Source organism: Alligator sinensis, unplaced genomic scaffold (genome assembly GCF_000455745.1).
Source record: "Alligator sinensis unplaced genomic scaffold, ASM45574v1 scaffold250_1, whole genome shotgun sequence".
In the NCBI taxonomy this organism is placed as follows: Eukaryota; Metazoa; Chordata; order Crocodylia; family Alligatoridae; genus Alligator; species Alligator sinensis.
Window position 1 is genome coordinate 1,604,648 of NW_005841888.1, and position 18,309 is coordinate 1,622,956.

General features: G+C 41.9%; 1 protein-coding gene across 3 annotated transcripts in view; it reads right to left on the bottom strand.

Annotated features, from left to right (window-relative positions):
- Nucleotides 1-18,309, bottom strand: part of FAM214A (family with sequence similarity 214 member A) — an 80,071-nt gene that overhangs the window by 15,204 nt on the left and 46,558 nt on the right. For all 3 annotated transcript variants that reach the window (XM_006017952.3, XM_025197032.1, XM_006017951.3), the window contains 7 exons: nucleotides 7,864-8,048; nucleotides 6,757-6,959; nucleotides 5,963-6,088; nucleotides 3,851-5,693; nucleotides 3,170-3,286; nucleotides 2,149-2,228; nucleotides 172-280 (listed from right to left, as the gene is read on the bottom strand). In XM_006017952.3, coding sequence (XP_006018014.1) covers nucleotides 172-280; nucleotides 2,149-2,228; nucleotides 3,170-3,286; nucleotides 3,851-5,693; nucleotides 5,963-6,088; nucleotides 6,757-6,959; nucleotides 7,864-8,048 — 2,663 coding nt within the window. The remainder of the gene's footprint in view (nucleotides 1-171; nucleotides 281-2,148; nucleotides 2,229-3,169; nucleotides 3,287-3,850; nucleotides 5,694-5,962; nucleotides 6,089-6,756; nucleotides 6,960-7,863; nucleotides 8,049-18,309) is intronic.

Sequence of the window (18,309 nt, forward strand, 5' to 3'; positions counted from 1 at the left end):
TGCAGCTTTTGTAACTGAAGAGTGGAACACAGACTTTTTGGCTCAGTATAAACATGAACATGATACGCAACAAAACCGCAGCTAAAAAGTACACATGAATATAATTAGTTGTTAATAAAGAAGTACATCAGAAGTATAAATAGTTTAGGATTTTTGGAAAGCATACTGTACCTCAAAGTTTCCTAGAAGACTAAGACTTGTTATGGGTGGAGCACTGGAACTCAGAAATGATTTTCCATAGACATCTGGATCAGTCTCTCTGTTTATACATTGTTGCTGGCTATTTACAGAAAGCATAAGTATAAAAGCATTCAAACAATTTGTTCCACTTTTCTGCTATGGATATAAATACATGCAAAGAAACCTTATTTGACATGTTGCAAAGTATTGTCCAAAAAAAAAAAAAAAAAAAAAAAAAAAAAATCATGGTTGAAGCATTATATTGATTGTGTTTTTTAAATAAACTGCAGTGCACACTGCTTTCATAATATGTACAATAAAGAGAGAGTGATGAAAAGGTTATACAAATGTATATTGTCCATTAGCTCCATGAGTAGGAACTCTTGTATGCAGATGTTTACTGCTGTAGGTCTTGAAATTCCCATTATCAACCTCCCACAGTAGCAGGTTTTTACATTATCCACAATAGCGAATCAGAGATCTTAAGTGGGCCCTTTATTTCTAGAGGATTTAACCTTGTACCCATTGACTTCAGTACAAAATTTCACTACAGAAAGAGTGATCTCATCTCTCTTACCTTTTTAGAGATTTGGAAAATGTACATTCCAAAGAAAGAAATAATACTTAGGAAATAAAAGGGATTTGGCAACCAACATCCTTTCTTTAGCTGATGATTCAACAGTATCATCAGCGAGAAGGGGATAAGACCCACTAGTGTTTTGGTAGTTTTATACATCTTCTTGAATGCAAAGCAGCCATAAGCCCATTTTAGCATGAACAGTCCAAAAAGGCTAAGAAGGAATGTGACTCTGGCCCCATAAAAAAGAAGAATGACGAGATGACTGGCTCTTACAATGAGATGACTGGACCTGTGAATGCAGGAAGAGCAGTGGACGTGATATATCTTGACTTTAGCAAAGTTTTTGATATGGTCTCCCACAAAATCCTTGCAAGCAAGTTAAGGAAGTACAGGCCGGATAAATGGTCTGTATGATGGACTTATTTAGTCTTGAGAAGACTGAGAGGGGATTTAATAGCAGCCTTCAACTACCTGAAGGGTGGGTCCAAAGAGGACGAAGCTAGACTGTTCTCAGTGGTGGCAGATAACAGAACGAGGCAATGGTCTCAAATTGCAGCAAGGGAAATTTAGGGTAGCTATTAGGAAAGCACTGTTATAGGTTACCCAGAGAGATTGTGGAATCTCCATCCTTGGAAGTCTTTAAGACCTAGCTAGACAAAGCCTTGGCTGGAATGATCTAGTTGAGGATGGTCCTGCTTTGAGCAGGGGGTTGTACTAGATGACCTCCTGAGGTCCCTTCCAACCCTACTTTTTTATAATTCTAAGGACCAAATCCTGGGTTCTTATCTTCTAGTCCATGCTGTTCAGATGGTGTTATTTATTCAAAGAAACAAAAACAAAAAACCCCAAAACCAAACCAAACCAAACACAAATATGTGCTAAAACCTTGATAGCAGGGACCAGATGCCAGGACTTGGCGCTTCCTGGGGAAAGTGCTCCAACCACTAGGCTATAGAGGCATCATTCTGCTTGCTTGCTCCTTTCTGGCTTCCTGAATGCCCATCTTCAGCAGAAACAGTCTGGCTCACTTCTGAGCATACGCGGTAGACCAAATCTGTATTTCTTCAGGGCCAAATGTGGTTGTAATGAATCTCAGAACCAAGATTTTTTGTAGCCACTAAGCTGATTTGATCTGGATTGTTCTTCACACAATGTAGGTACCTACTGTCTGCCAAAGTCCTGTTAGGCACCTAGAAAAGTAAACCTGGATCCAGCCCTGTGTGTAGAACTCAAATGAACTGCAGGTTGGTGCCTTGAAAGGCACTCACATTTTATCTGGTCTTAAATAGTTTGTTTTGCTCACCTAATTCATTTTCACTTACGCATATGCATAATTTGACTCTGAATACATTCCCTACTTTATGGTAAGTAAAAGGATAAATAAATACCTTCTTGTGGAGAAGCATTTTAATCGTAGCAATGATGAATCCAGATCAAAGCACCCAGATTGCATTTTTCTCTGTGGAACCTTAAAGGAAATACTATGCATCACAAATGTTGTTGCTAGCAACAGTTTTGATGTTACAAAATGACAAAGGATAGATAATGTTTTTGCATATGACATTTAAATATTTAAAGTTATTAATGTCAATAATTAAATATTAAAATTCCTGTTTTACATTTTGGTAATTACAGTTAATAAAAAGAAAATATCAGCAGAAGCACCTAGAAATTTTTAAACTGAAAACCACAGCCAAACCACAAAACAGAAATCTTCTCCAAAACACTGTTCTGTTCATTCAGGAAAAAGTACATATCATTGGAATGGAAAAACAAACATGACTTGTTTTACGTAGAAGCCAAGTCATGCTTTTTTGCCTATGTATCAAACAGTTAATACAATATATTTACAGGAGAATGAAAATACCTTTGCCTTTTTAAAAACAAAACTTCATTAGTTAAAAAAGCCCATTTAATAGAACACCAAAAACTTTTGTATGCATAGCAAAAAATAAAAATACTTTCCTGAAACTCATCATGTCACTATATTAAGTGATAATTAAGTGAATGCCTCCTCTGACAGGAGAAAAAGTTTTTATTACCTAGAGCTAACAGAAGTAAAGACTTTACTCTTCATTATGCTACCTAGTGTTAAACCATGATTTGTTGACCATGAATGAAATATTCATGTTTATCCTCATGTACACAACTTTTCAAGCACCTTCTTCTGGCTCTTTTCTGTACTACAGAATGTTGTACGATTAAATTTTTGTGGTTATCAGATTATGAGGGTTTTTGGTTTTTAAACACACATTCTTCAGTTGTGAGCTTTAATTCTAAAATTCACCACTAGGTAGATTACTATGTTTTCTTAGATTGAAAAATACTTATATACTTTATATTTTTCTAGAACAGATGGACAATATAAAATGTAACATTTTTGCTGTTTCAAAAATGAAAACAACTTACAGGACTTGAAAGAAGAGGTAATCCAGTTCGAGGATGGAAGGCCTTGGTTGAAGTCCCATCTAAAGAGCGAAAATTGTGTTTCCGCCAAATATTTGAATGTTTGAAGGATGGTGGCCTCTGCCAGTGAAATAAATTTATGGAAGGTAGTAACAAGATACTTGAAGACCTATCACAATAAAACTCAGTTTGTTTTTTTAAAAACATTATGTTTCTAGTGTCTGCAGTAGCATTTTAAGATTATCTGCTGGTTCAGAGAATTGAGCTGTTACTGTTTTAGGAAACAATACAGAACAAAATAAATGCTCTAAAGAAAAGTTCCCTTTGGTTCTTGCAGCCACTAAGATCTAGCTCACTTGTTACATAATGTCACCTAGTTAGGTGTTATTCTATTATTAAAGCCTCCAAGACGTCTTGTAAGTAGTTAGTAGTGTCCACAGGAACTGTCATTAGGAGTTGTTTTGATGAGAAAGACCTGGCAATCTTCCTCTAACTACACAGCACAAAGAAAAATGCACATAGTCAATCTTCAGGACTGAAAGCAGAGGATTTAGCTACAATGATTTTGTATGAACAGCATGATTAAAAAGACATCTACTTATTTTGAAATTCTCTCTAAGTTGGTACACAATATATTCTACATTGTTTGATTACTTGTTCCTCTCCTTTTAGATAAGCCCTTACCTGTACATCTGCATTCTTCAGCCGTTCACAACTGCTCAGACAATCTTCTATAGGTTTCTTCTGAGAACTGCTTTGAAGTTCATGATCTGTTGGGTCTTCATTCTCATCATGTTCATTTTTAACTTTATCTTGCTTGTTTTTGCATTTGAAATTGTCATGGTCTTTATTTAAATAGTTTTCAATACTAACAAGCTGAGTATTTTGCTCATAAATATTTGGGTTTTTTGAGTCTTTATCTAAGCACCTGAAGTCATTTTTGTGCAAAATGTCAGATGTCTGCAGAGTTGCCTTTTTCATACTTTCAAGTATTTTTAACCTATCTATCTGTGGATTGCTAGCGCACACTATGTTGCTGTTCTCACTAATGATTGTTTTCTCTTTTAGTTTATTTGTGCAAATCCAGTCATCAATGCTGTTAGAACACTGTTTAGCAATACTTTTACTGGTCTCTTGGTCTTTATGTGGATAACCAGAAAATACGATTTCCAATTTATCTGGCAATTCAGATTTATTTTCTTTGATACATGTTGTATGTGTGCTAGTAAGTGAATTGACAGTTTTATTTAATGTCTGCTGAAATGTATTTTGGATAACTTCATTGGGTTTTGCTAGAAGCAATTTCCTTCTTGCTTGGGGTTTTGGAGAAGCCTTCAATTCACCATCAGGTCTACAAGAACTAATAGGAGTATCAAGTGTTTTGGTCTTCAGTTTACTGAGGTCTTCTAATGCAGCTAAATCAGTTTTAGAAAGAGAAACAGAAGCTGTTTCCTTGCTTCTCTTTAAGGAGTTTTTGTCTTCACATGAATTTCGAAACATTTTTGAAGCAACTGAACTGGCTTCATGCATACTGAATGGATGCCCAGCAATGTGTGAAGTAGCTGGATCACAGTGAATCAGGTGCTGGGCAATCCTTGCTATAACTTCCTGTCGCTCCTGGAGTAGAGAGCCTATCAAAGGATTAGTCATCTCTCCTACTGGCTGATGGCGACTGTGATTCACTGGAACGTGGGAATCAAGCAATGGGATCTCTGGCATTCCTCTCATTTTGCCTTCACTGCCATCTTCTGATGAAGTAATATCTGGAATACTGAGAGAAACAGAGGAGGTTTCCCTGCTTTTTCTCAGCAGGCTTTCATCTTCGTAAGTACTCCGAAAAATTTTTGCAGTAGCTGAATTGGTTTCATGCACACTGAGTGGACATCCAGTTTTGGGTGGAGTTGTTGGGTCACAGTGAACCAGGTGCTGGGCAATCCTTGCAATAACTTCCTGTCGCTCCTGAAGTAAAGAACCTATAAAAAGATTAGTCTCTCCTAAGGGCTGACGGGAACAGGAGCCATTTGAAACATGGGAATCAACCAATGAAAAAGATTTAAAAGTTCTGATCGACATTTCATTTTGCTGTGTCTTATTGTCTGCTGTGGAATTACAGCACTGAACTTTGGACTGTGATGCTCCAAAGTCAGACCCAAGACCAGTTGTTGGATGCAGTTTTAAATTTTTGACAGATGCAGTAAATTCAGGGGATTTTTTTGCATTAAGTAAGCCTTCAGGTGTTACTGTCCATGTTTGTTTCCCATACAGGCGCTGTGAACTGGGCATATTGCATTGCTCTGCCTCAGTGGAGTCACAGTGCTGATGTATGTTACGTTCTTGAATTCTCTTTTCATAAAAACCAAGGTTTGTGTGAATACTACAAGTCAAAACTGGATAGTTAGATTGTCTTGGCAAGGACTGGACGCTGACTTTCAAGGCCACATTGTGAGAAACATTAGGAACAGGAAACACATGTTCAGTTGGTGTCTGGGAGAAAGTCCACTGCAGGTCTACATCCGCAGCACTTACTCTGAAACAATACAGAAGAATTTCCATATTAAATTTTCACTGCATGCAGATTTTTCTAAAGAAATAAAACTTCAGAGATAAAGCATTAAGAAACCAACAATTACCATATATGGCAAAATTCCCAAACTAAATGTTAGAACAATCAGTGAGAAAAGCTTGACCACATAAGTCCTGAACATAAACAGGGGAAAGGAGAATTAGAGAGAAAAAAATGACTTTAAGACTTGTTTGGTAAAAATTAAGCAAATGGCTTTTTTGCCTCAGACCTACCTGTACAGAATATTACGTGGAACAGCACCATGCGAAACACTTAGCCAAGCACTTAACTGAGAAAAGAAAACAAAAGAGCGGACAGCCAATAAGAGGGTCTTCTCTTCAATAAATCGATCTCCGCTTCTAAAACACATTAAAAAGAAAAAAGCAGGTGTTGGTAAAATGCATTACAAAGAAGAGTAAATAATGCACAAAGCACCTTTACTTTTATCTTGTTAAAAATCTTAGGAACTGTAACAATATATTGCAGCAACAGATCTTGCTTTGAAAACATTTCCTTTCATCACCCTTGAACTGAAGTCGCATATTTTCTAAACATCCTGCAGGAAATTATAATTCAATGAACAACTACATAAAGATGGACAAAGACACCATGTGTTATCAAAACAACTAGCATTCAATGATTGAAAATAAAATTTGCCCTCGAAGTGCCATGTTGGAAAAACAAGCCATATTGTTGTGGTGAACAGTCATGAAGAGTGATGCATGTCCTTAACAAAACGCATACAGTACACTTAGAAAAAAATCACCAGGATTTATTCTCTTCTACCTACGTAACCATTTTTTACATCTTCAAAGCATGTATACAATGCTCTCATTCTCAGTGTGTACATGTGGTGCAAGGCTGCCAGAAACAAAGCTCAAATTTTGATAGTGTGTACTTGTTTTCCAGACACAGCACTAATGATGTGGGAGCAAAATCTAAGGTATGAAACCAGCTGGCTGCCCTACATGAATCCTTACACTTTAAACTACCCTTCCCCTCTACCCCCAGAACAATATCCACTTACTGTCGGGGAACTGGTTCCAAAATCCACCTCTCTAATAACAATGCATCTTGTTTGACTGCAGGATCATTTAAATCATTCCCTTCAGAGGTGGGGCCTTCATCACTATAGCAACAGTCTGGAAGTAGCATCACTTCTATCATGATAGGAATATTATTTTTCCACAGCAGCATAACCTCCGACCTGGTTCGTTTGGCTTGGCGACACTAAAACAAAGCCACACATACAGACAATATATTAGCTGCATCTAAATCTGCTTGAAGACAATATCAGAAATAACCAAAAAAGATTAAGAGCCCAACCTGGCAAAACGCATCTGTGTTTTTCCAGATAGCGAGATGGTTGTGGTGGCATTACAAATGCGAGGCAAAACAGAGTTATTTGATGACAATATGGGAGAATTGGTTAAGATTGCTCATAAGGATAAAATCCCCACCACCTGCGTTCTGCTATTTGCACTTCTCTTTCTGTGAGGCCCCTCTATGAAAGATTCCAGTATGCTGTAGGGGTTTTAAAAATCCTAGGTCTGAAGTGATCCTTCTGCATGGCCAGAGAGGCATGACGACAGAGCACTCTGGACCAAAATCTCTACCTTCCGAGTTGGAGCATGCTACCCTGTTTCCATCAACTACCCCTACCCTACAAAAAACCCCAAAAAAGCCTTTCATGATTACCTAGAAATGCAAGAGCAATTAGGAAAGTCTGCATTTAAAAACCAAAGCCAAACCATAAAACACTAACTATGATCGTTTATACTTCAGCTGACAAAAAGTACTTTGTAATCTTCTGCTAGTGTTTTCAGATACCTCAGGAATAGAAATGATACTTCATATTCATAATCAAAATACCTTCTATGTGCTGTCTATCAGCATGTGCTTTTTGGGACAGTTACACTTGCAGTGTTATTTTTCAATTATGTATTTAAGTGAAAGAACAAACTTAAAACAAAAAAGTGTCTATTATAAGTCTATCCCCTCCTACAAAGCTAGGAGGGAGACCTTCAGATTATTTAAAATTGTTGCATCTCAATGAACTTCAATGAAACCATAACACTATGTACCAGCTGAGGATCTGTCCCCTAATTTTAATCATGAATCAGTATGGTCATACCTGTGCAAGTTTGTCACTGCATTCATGCTTAGTTGTTAGTGGCTGACTGGATTGTGCTGGAGGGCAGTGGAAACCCTCTGTCCTACCCTTTACAGAATGTTCTGGTGTTCGACCTTCAGTAATCAACAAGGCCAATGAGACAAGAAACTCCTCTGCTTCATATTCGAAGTATTCATCTAAAGCGTCTGTTGTTAAACAAAAAGAGGAAAAAAATCATTAAACATTAAAGAGTATTAAAATGTCAGACACCTTCCTATGCACATGGAAAGTATTACATCTTTCTTGGTTAAAACCAACAAGAAAAACACCACTTCAGCTGTAACATTTACTGCGCAGCTGGCATTTTGCTACTTCTGATCTCTGCAATTATCACGTGCTGCTGCATATTCCACATCCCCTCAAAACAGTCACACAGAAATTACACTAGTCCCTTGGTCCAAGTGACTATTCAAATTTAGCATATGAAAAAGTCTGAATCTTACAACAGCCTTTTGAAAAAATAAAGTTGCACAGTATCAAAACAGTGCTAGCAACATCCAATCTACCCAATAGAAGGAACCTTTGCTGCTTCAGTCTATCAATATTTTCCTGACAACACTCTTAAGACTGCTGAGACCTAGACTTTAATCACACAAAACCTATAAAGATTTTTGTGGGTGGTATCCTAATGGAGAGAGATATTCTGCAGAACTAGTGTGTCTATAGGTACCTTTGAGTACCAGGTAGGCAGGTACCCTTCCTCAGGATCCTGCCCAGAAAGCCTGTCTATATTCCTCCCAGCTATACAGCTGGTCCAGTAGGTATCACACACAAAAAATACTTGCCTCTTGCACTTTTTATGGACCATCACAGCTACAACTTTACTCTAACACTACCACGAAGCTTGTGAGAACGCTTGGATGATGTACCCCAAGTGAAAAAGGCACCTAGCTTATTAAAATGTTAAGTCAGAGTAAAGCATTCTGCAGGAATATAAACATCAGTTTTTGATTTCTGTTCTTGGCTGGAAAAGGCTCCAGAAGTTATATGATTGAAAGTTCTGGTGAGGTATATAGCCTTTGCCTTCCAGCAGATGCAAAAAGAATATAGGAAAATATGGAGACTGCCAAACAGACAAGATTAAGTAATTTAATCATGTATTGCCTACCTTTTGGTGCATGAGTATTGATCCAGCCTACAATTGTAATGGATAACATAATGACTGTTTGATTAGTTTAACTAATGAGGCCTCAAGACTAATTTTTGTAACACTTCTGAACACTTAAACATTTGATTTCCATCCCCAAGTTTAATTTTCTTTCAATTTCTACAATAAATGTAACTGTGTAAAAAGGAAAGCTATATTAAATGTATTGCCATCACTGTGATACCAAAGTCACTGCATAACAACATTTTTCTTCATTTAAGCTTTGTTACTACCAAAGAACCTGGGTTTGAGGTATTCTAGTGCAAGTGCATTGCATAGGTAGTAACAAAAGCTCTGTAGTTATTACCTAGCTTTCCAGATTGCCATGGCTGCTCTGCAATTCTCTTAAACAAAAAAGGATGAAATAAGAGTTCCGAATGGTGAACCACTGCTGACTCATACTATCACTAGAATAATAAACTGACTGGGCTCTGACGCAGAAAGTGTAGGGGTGCTATGGCTTAGTGTAACTGATTGCATAGGAAACAAACCAGAGTGGCTGCTGTCCACAATGCAGAACTCCCCCAAAACTTGTGAGTACGGGGAGGGAAAAAGTTAAATATTTCTTAGGGAGAGAATGGAACACAATGTCTTTTTTCAGATGTTTTTTTCATTATTTTATTTTTTCATTGCAAAATTTCTGCCAACCAAAAGAAGGTTAGCTAATATGATAAACAGTTAACATCACAGCTTTTGCATAATCATGCAAACAAAAAAGTTTTTGAGGAACACAGGATATTTGCTCTTACTGCACAAGTTCCAGTCTAAACTAGTACAAAGAATTAAAATTCAAAAATCCTTGTAGGTAAAGCAGCAGCTGGCAATACTCTTAATAAATTAGAGATACTTGATTCCAGCAGATGCATAAACATAGCAAATTCACTTTAAAATTTATGTCTGTCACATAACCCTTTTATTGTGGAAATTTCAAGCATCATTTACATACAGCTTCAGTTTACCCAAGTCTCAAATATTCTGCCTGTTTAAGAAAATTCCAACATACATTCATGTATCAAATGATTTACTTAGTTTTCCTCTTACAAAGCAAAAAACATTCAAGCTCTACTTGAGGTGCAGCAGTGAAACAACCAAAGTTCACTTTTTCATGTAAGGGAAAGACGCAATGGGCTGCTTCACAGTTCTAATTGACATGCTCTACTGTAGTGGTGCACAACTTTTTTGGCACATGGGTCAGATGCGTGGTGCCGCCAGATTGGTCTGTGGGCCGGATATAGTCCGCAAACACAACCCAGTGTGTTAGCCTAGCTGGGGCTGGATCTAGTAGCTGGTTCCACTGTGGACCCAGTGCCGTGGCTGCCCTCCAGCCCTCCCTCCCAGGATCCCTGTGCCCAGAAAGGAGGGGCCAGGTAGCACGTGTGGGAGGAGGGAAGGGGCAGCCTGTCTAACATCAGGGCAGAGGCTCTGCACGAAGCAGGGAAATGGGGTAGAGCCTGGTCACTCCAGCAATCCTGACACGTGGCTGCAGCCATGGCCTGATTCCATGTAGTTGCATCAGGCCCTAGCCAGGCCATTTTTGCAGCCAGATAAGGCCTTGGCATAATCCAGGTGCACAGAAATGGGACCCGATCCCTCTGCGCGGGACTGGCTGATCTAGCTGCATGAGGCTTGGACGTCTGGCAATGAGCGAGTGGTGGCAGTATTAATCACTTCCACTCCCTTGTTGCCAAATTCCTGGACCTGGGAAAACCCCATGGTCCTGATTACATGGCTCCATGGGCTGGATCTTGTCTGTAGGGGTAAAGCACCTACCAAAAAAAAGTACCCATGGATATAGAAATAATATTCTATTCACATTTGCTCTGTATAATGTGCCCAAAATTTATACCAGTCCAGTTCTGATCTAAGATGTACGGGTGGATAATCCTGTGGTACATACTCTCCTTGCTCCTTAGTACCACAGCACCAGGCAAACAGGATAAAAGCACATGCAATAACCAAGGACAAATCTTCAAAACACAAGAGCTGAGAGATTCATATAAACAAATACAGGCAACCCCTGCTCAGCGCTCTTAATCGGTTCTGGAAAAACTGAGCGCTAAGCGAAACCGCATTAAGCAAAACCCAGTTCCCCATTGGATTTAATGTAAATAAAGATAATTGGTTTCACACCACCTGCCAGCCCAGACCCCGCGCTCCTGCAGCCCCACCCTGGGCCCTGCCAGCCTGAGCCCTGCGCTCTTGGGGGGACACGCCTACCCAGGGATGTATGGTGAGAAGGCAGCAGGGCTCTGGTGTGGGGTAAGCAGTGGGGCCACCCACCTGCCTGTGCCCCACTTTGCCCAGCAGGAACTCCTTCCAGGGCACCCGGCACAGATCGCTGCAGGGGGCAGGGGCGGGCGAGCTCTGTAGGCTCAGCTTGCACTGGCCCAGGCCCCGCGCTCCTGCCGCCCCTTCTTACTGCCACTGCTGCTCCTCCCTGCTCACTAGTTGCTCCAGAACCACGGGCCGGAGTGGACCCTGCACTCCTGCCACCTTGCCTTGGGCCCCACCGGCCTGGGCTCCAAGCTCACACTGCCCGGCCCCCCCCACCCACCCCTTCTTGCTGCTACTGCTCCTCCCCACCCGCTGCAGCACCATGTGCCAGAGCGGACCCTGGGCTCCTGCCCCCACTTCCTGGGCTCCTGCCAGCTGCTACTCACCACTTCCCTTGACGCTGATGACACTGCTTCTCCCCACCTCCATGCTGAGGGCTATAACGAAACGTGCTCAGTGCTAAGTGAAACCAGGTATGTGTTTTAAATTAGCACTATAACGAACCCGCACTAAGTGAAACCGCGTTAAAGAAGGGGTTGCCTGTATGGATGTGTGATATGACACCCAATGTTATATGTGAAATAACTCTATCAGTACATACAACTGTAATGAACAGTCCCCAGCACCAGTAATCCAGATTCACGGTGAGACTCTGGAGAATACTTGGTTTTGAAAGCCTCCAAGAATGGAGCTTCCACCACCTCTCTGGGTACCTGTTCCAGTGCTTTACTACTCTCCTAGTGAGAAAATTCTTCCTAATACCTAACCTAAACTTCCCTTGCTGCAACTTGAGACCGTTCCTTCTTGTTCGGTCATCTGCCACCACCAAAAACAGTTTAGTTCCATCCTCTTTCAAACCCCTTCAGGTAGTTGAAGGCTACTTTTAAGTCCCCTCTCAGTCTCCTCTTCTCTAGACTAAATAAGTCCAGTTCCCTCAGTCTTTCCTCAGAAGTCATGTGCCCCAGCCCCCTCACCATTTTTGTCACCCTCTGCTGGACTCTCTCCAATCTCTCCACATCCTTTCTGTAGTAAGAGGCCCAAAACTGGACACAGTATTCCAGATGTGGCCTCACCAGTGCAGAAGAGGGGAATAATCACTTCCCCTGACCTACTTGCAACACACCTACCAATGCAGCCCAGTATGCCGTTAGCCTTCTTGGCTACAAAGGCACACTGCTGGCTCATATTCAGCTAATTATCTATTGTACCCCCCCAGGTCCTTTTCTGCAGAGCTGCTACCCAGACAGTCAGTCCCCAGCCCGTACTGGTGCATGGGTCTGTTCCGTTCTAAGTGCAGGACTTTGCACTTGTCCTTGTTGAACCTCATGAGATTTCTTTTGGCCCAATCCTCCAATTTGTCTAGGTCACTGAATCCTAGCCCTATCTCTAGCATATCTACTACTCCACCCAGCTTGGTGTCATCTGCAAACTTGCTAAGGCACTCTATGCCATCTTCCAGCTTGGTGATGAAGACATTGAACAAAACCACCCTCAGGACCGACTCCTGGGGCCTTCCACTTGATACCGGCTGCCAACTAGACATTGAACCATTGATTAACTACTCTCTGAGCCCAATGCTCCAGCCAGTTTTTTTATTCCCCTTACAAGTCCATTCATCCAACCCATACTTCTTTAGCTTGCCTGAGAGAATGCAAGGCTTTTGATATGGTCTCCCACAGGTAAAATCAAGGTATACCCCATCCACCAGTCTCCCCGCATCCACATCCACCAGTCTCCCAGCAGTGGTCATGCGGATGTCCAACTACACACTCCAAAAGCAAGTATTATTCTCAGTCAGTTACTGTGTATGCTCAAAAGGAGGGCACTTCAAGGACATCCTCAAGGTCAACTTGAAAAAAATGCAACACCATTATCAACTCATGAGAGACTATTGCCCCAGACCGCCCCAAACGGAGGAAGAGTCTGCTGTAAGGATCTCATTATTGTAAGGCTTCAAAGTACTAACAGGAGATGGAAAAGTTGAAGTGGCAAATACAGCATGTTGCAGACTGAACCAAGAGCCACCCACCCCGCATAGAAACATGTGCCCAAGCTGCAACAGTCTTTTGATCCCAGTTAGGCCTCATCTGCCATCTTCAGACTCAGAGATAAGACAATCATGGAATACAACTGTCTTCCACAGCTATAACAAGGCTGTATATGCTATAATGTGTCAGTGAGGAGATAAACAGGTGTTAAGAGATAAATGCAGGCTCAGGCTCATCTCTGCTTGGTCACTGCTTCACTCCCACTGCCAGCCCTGCTGCAAGGAAGTAATACTTAAGTAAATTTCGTTTTTGAATTGGGCTGCTGCTTAATTCACAGGTGAGTAATTCCTCAAGTCTAAAAAGGTCAGAATAAATGTTTTACGTTGATGTAGTTACCCAATATGTAGGTACCATTGTACTTCTTGCACATGCATTTTTTGCCTATGAAAGAACAGGATCAGAACACGTATGGGAGTCTGTGCACACTAACAAAAATAACTCATCTGGCAGAAGATAGAAAAATTATTAATGATAAAATCCGTGCATCATAGATTATCAATTAGCACTTGTTCTTTACAGAGCACACCGTATACACCAATGAGTTCTTTGATGGCTGCTGAGTCGGATGCATGAGTAACAGTCCTGCCCTGCAGGTAGGGCACGCCCACACAATAGCAGTGCTCTGAATCTGAGCAGCAGATTCTTTCCTTCCTTGATGCTGGTCATCACAAAACTTGATCCAGTTTGCCACACAGCACCTCCCTCCATCTGCAAGGTGACTCCACTAATCAGAGCAGCATTCTTCCACTCCTTTCCCAAAGGATGATATGTCACCTTTGCAAGCATCCTAAAATCTGTGTGGCAGTCTGCCTCTTTTCTAGATCCTTTGTGAGCTTCAGAGTACATTCTTCAGGATCCTGTGATTCAGCATTTGCTTGATATGACCAAGCCACCTGAGTCTTTTCTTACTAATCAACGTTTCCATGAATGACATACCAGCACAATTTAACACTTCCATATTTGTGACCCTGTCTTGCCATCTTATTCAAAGAATTGTATGCAGGTATCTGGTATGAAAGCTGTTTAGTTTTTTGATACGTTTGGCAAAGGTCATCCATGTTTCCGAGCCATATAGAAAGGTGGATACAACACGTCTCATAAATTTGGATTTTCACTTGGAGTTGACAGTTTGTTACTGTTCCAGTTTGTTATCATTCCATAGATTAATGGAGTGGTAAATATTGAGGTTGTTTATAAAGAGCAATCTGGACTGCTTAATACACTAGGCACATTTAACATGATTTATATTCAGCTAAATTCAAGGTCATACAACCATAACAAAGAATGTAAGCCATACTTTCAGAATGGGGGACTGTGAATTAGAAAATAACAAGTCTGAAAAGAACTTTGCTATCACATGATAGATAATAAAAATAAGCTCACAGTACCAAGAGGCTGCCAGGTTAAACATCAGTAACTTTGTATACATACAGATGAGTGCGGCATCATCTTTACATACGACATGGGCAAACTGATTACTGGAATACTGCCTCCACCTTGGCATCCAGACTTTAAAAAAGAAGATGGCATCGCGATCATCTATAACATGCCTACACAGGGAAAACAATCTGATACTAAAGATTCTTGCCTCAATAGCAGAAAAAAAATGCATGACATTTCACTGGCTGAAATTAGAATTATCCAGATTAAGAAAGAGGCACACAGGGTTTTTTGTTGTTTTGTTTGTTTTTTTTACATGAGGAGCACATGGAAACTGGGTAGACTCACCACTGCTTGAAGTCTTTGGAAGTGAATCTCTTTCTAAACATAACTTCTGATTGAAGTAATGCTTATCTGGCTTGATGCAATACTTAGTGGGTGAATTCTGTGACCTGTATTACTCAGGACATCCTACCAGAATATAGTGATTCCTCTTATGGCCTTAATACAATAAAAGCTTTGTTATCCGGCACCCATGAGGAATGGCGGGTACTGGATAACAAAACATTCCAGTTAACTGAGAGGCCTGAACAGGCGTCTTTGCCTGTTTGAGCTGTCACTTCTCCCGCTACGTCTGGGGCATTGCTGCCCCTCCCGCAGGCCCCGAGGGACAGGGAGGCAGGCTCCATGCAGCCTGCTATGCCCCAGGATGTGGGGGCTCAGAAAAACTGGAAGTGCCACGGTGGGCACTTCCGGTTTCACTTTACCTTACAAGCCAGCATGCCGGTTAATAGAACGTGTCGGCTTGTAAGGTGCCGGTTAACGGAGCTTTTACTATATATAAATCACACACACACACAAACTAGGGCTAATATCTATCTACCTTGCTATCTATAAAAAGTTGAAAACTGGAACCAAGTAAAGACATTCAAAGAGCCAAAGCCTGAATTAATTCAATCTTTGCAGGTTAATCTAAACTGTGTAGATTGAACCATGAAGCAAGTGAACAGACATTCGCTTTTGATTCTGGAAATGCAGCCACATGCCCACAGTGGCTCAGGCCAGAAGCCAGGGGTCACTAGTGCGAGCCCTCCCTCCCCACTGTGCAAGCTGAAGGGGTGGGTGGCATGGCCAGGCCCTGGCAGGCCACTGAGTATGATTGCGGACAGGTTTAAAATCCCACCCTGGCCCGCACAGTCCTCTGCCAGAGAGTGTGCCTGGAAGGAGAGGGGGGAAGCAGCCCCTACCAAGCTGTTCCTGCTGGCCACTCAAGTAGCAGGGGCAGGGGGGTGTGGTCATATCCCATCCCCTGGCCAGCATGCTAAGGCAAAGTGGGTCGGGGGGGTGAAAGGAGGAGGGTTTAAATCCCCTTCCCCCCTCCTCTCACCTCAGCATGGGACCCCAGTATGGGTCTGCCTGGCATGGGCACAGCAGCCCCTAGTAGGCTTTCCCCACCCCCTGCTGCCTGCTTGAGCAGCAGGGGTGGGGGCATGGCCAGACACCAGGCCCAGGCAGGCAGACTGAAGCGAAGAGGGGGAAGGAGGGTTTAAACCCCTGCTCCCTCCCCTCTCTCATGGGCACAGGACCTCAGTCAGGGTCCCCAACCCCTGCCAGGCCTCCCACACCCTATCCCCCCACCCCAGCTTGAGGAGCAGGAGCAGGGGGCATGGCCAGCTGCCAACCCTGGGCCAGCAGCCTGGGCCAGGGCAAAAGGGGGCAAGGGTTTAAACCAGGAGAGGGCAGGGGGCAGAAAGCCTGGCTGGGGTCCTGTTCTGGTGGGAGAGGGGAGGGAACGTGCTGGCTAGGGTCTGGCCATGCCCCCCACCCCAAAGCAGGGAAAAGCCTGGCAGGGGATGCTGAACTCCTGCCAGGCAGACCCTGACTGCACTCCCAAGCAGGGTTTCCCACCCCCACCTCCTTCTCAGCTAGCCAGAGCAATGATAGTGCTCCAGCTAGGGAGCAGAGGGGCAGGGCCAACCCTGCTCCACTGGACCAGACAGCACAGCCCAGCCCAGGGCTGCAAAGCATCCTGGGATGCTGGGGGACTGTGAGTTAACTTAAATGAGGAAGGGGTCTGGGACAGAGGTTCCTTAAACCAGTTTGACCTAAATCAGTCAAGCCTGATACTACATTCAACCAGGTTTATCTTAAAACAGTTTCAGTCATTTTGAAAATGGTTTATGCACACTGAACTTCTGTTGTGTTACAGGCATAAACTGGTTTCTGATCACTTAAACTGGTTTGTGTAACTTCTGTCCCTAGCCTAGAAGGGGTTTTTATATGCCTTATACTCAGGGGCGATGTGTAGAGGGTGCATGTGCACCCCCTGAAAGCACCAGTGCACCCCGTCAGGCCACGCTCCCTGTTTAGGCGGAAACACCAGTACCCACCTTGCAAGCGCCGGCCAGGAAGCGGGGCTGCCAGCAAAGGCAGCTGCGCCACTTCCGGAAGTGGCTGTGGGAGTTCCGGAAGTGGCACAGCTGCTTTTACGGTGAGTGAGATCGGCCATGGGAGACACCCCCCAGCAGCAGGATAAGCCACTGGGGGACCCCTCCCCCCAGCAGGATGGGCTGCCGGGGACCCCCCCCCACAACAGTCACTGACTCAAGAGGCACCAGATACTCATGCTCAATGTGTGGTTTCATAGTATACTGCATGATGAAGCCCACGCATTGTTTGAACATGCCAAAGTGAGACACCAAAATAGCCAGTGACCAAGACATTTGGTCTGAAATAATTATTTCAAATCCAAAATACCCCAGTGATACTACCAGGTTTCATTAAAATTTATACTGATCTTAGCAGAATCAGTATTAAGTTTAAGAAATGTAAAAAACTGCCAATGCTCTTTGGCAGTATTCTAGTATTCCTAACACCTATTAATAATCAGCTTTTTTAAAATGTATAAAGTTAAACACTAAGTACTTAATGAAGGGCTAGGAAGAAAGAAATCTTATACATATACCCCCTCACCTTCTTTTTTAGGATCTATTCTGGTAAAATTTTTATTTTTGTTTTTTTAAGATCTGGTATAGAAATCTTTTATTTCCGGTTCTTTTGAAATACCATTGTGTTCAGATTCTTAAAATAATACCCTGAATCTCAAGATTTGTCAATAATTCACAAAATTTTTTAAACAATACCCAACTTTCCCTTTTTCTCCATCGATAAGATTTCTGCTCCTGTTAAAAGTTAAGTAAGAGAAGAGTATGGGGACTCAAATAGTCCAAAACATATCTGCATTGCCTGAAAGAATATTGTGCTACTTCAATATGAATACTGCACAAAAACAATTACTTTCTTTCAACAGAAGTAGAAGCACCGAAACATCGTGACGTGCTACCCTTTCCATTAAATCAGCACAAGAGGACAGAAACAAACATTTAAGTTGTGCCACTAACATAGCATGAAACCAAACAGGTCAGTTATTTTTTTAGCTTTTTAAAATACAAAGCAATTTGTGATAAACATATTACTTTCATGTTAATATTTGACACATTGTTGCTTTAGTTCTATCCAAGTTCCATAAGGATTTGTAATATCTTTAAAAGGGAAAGA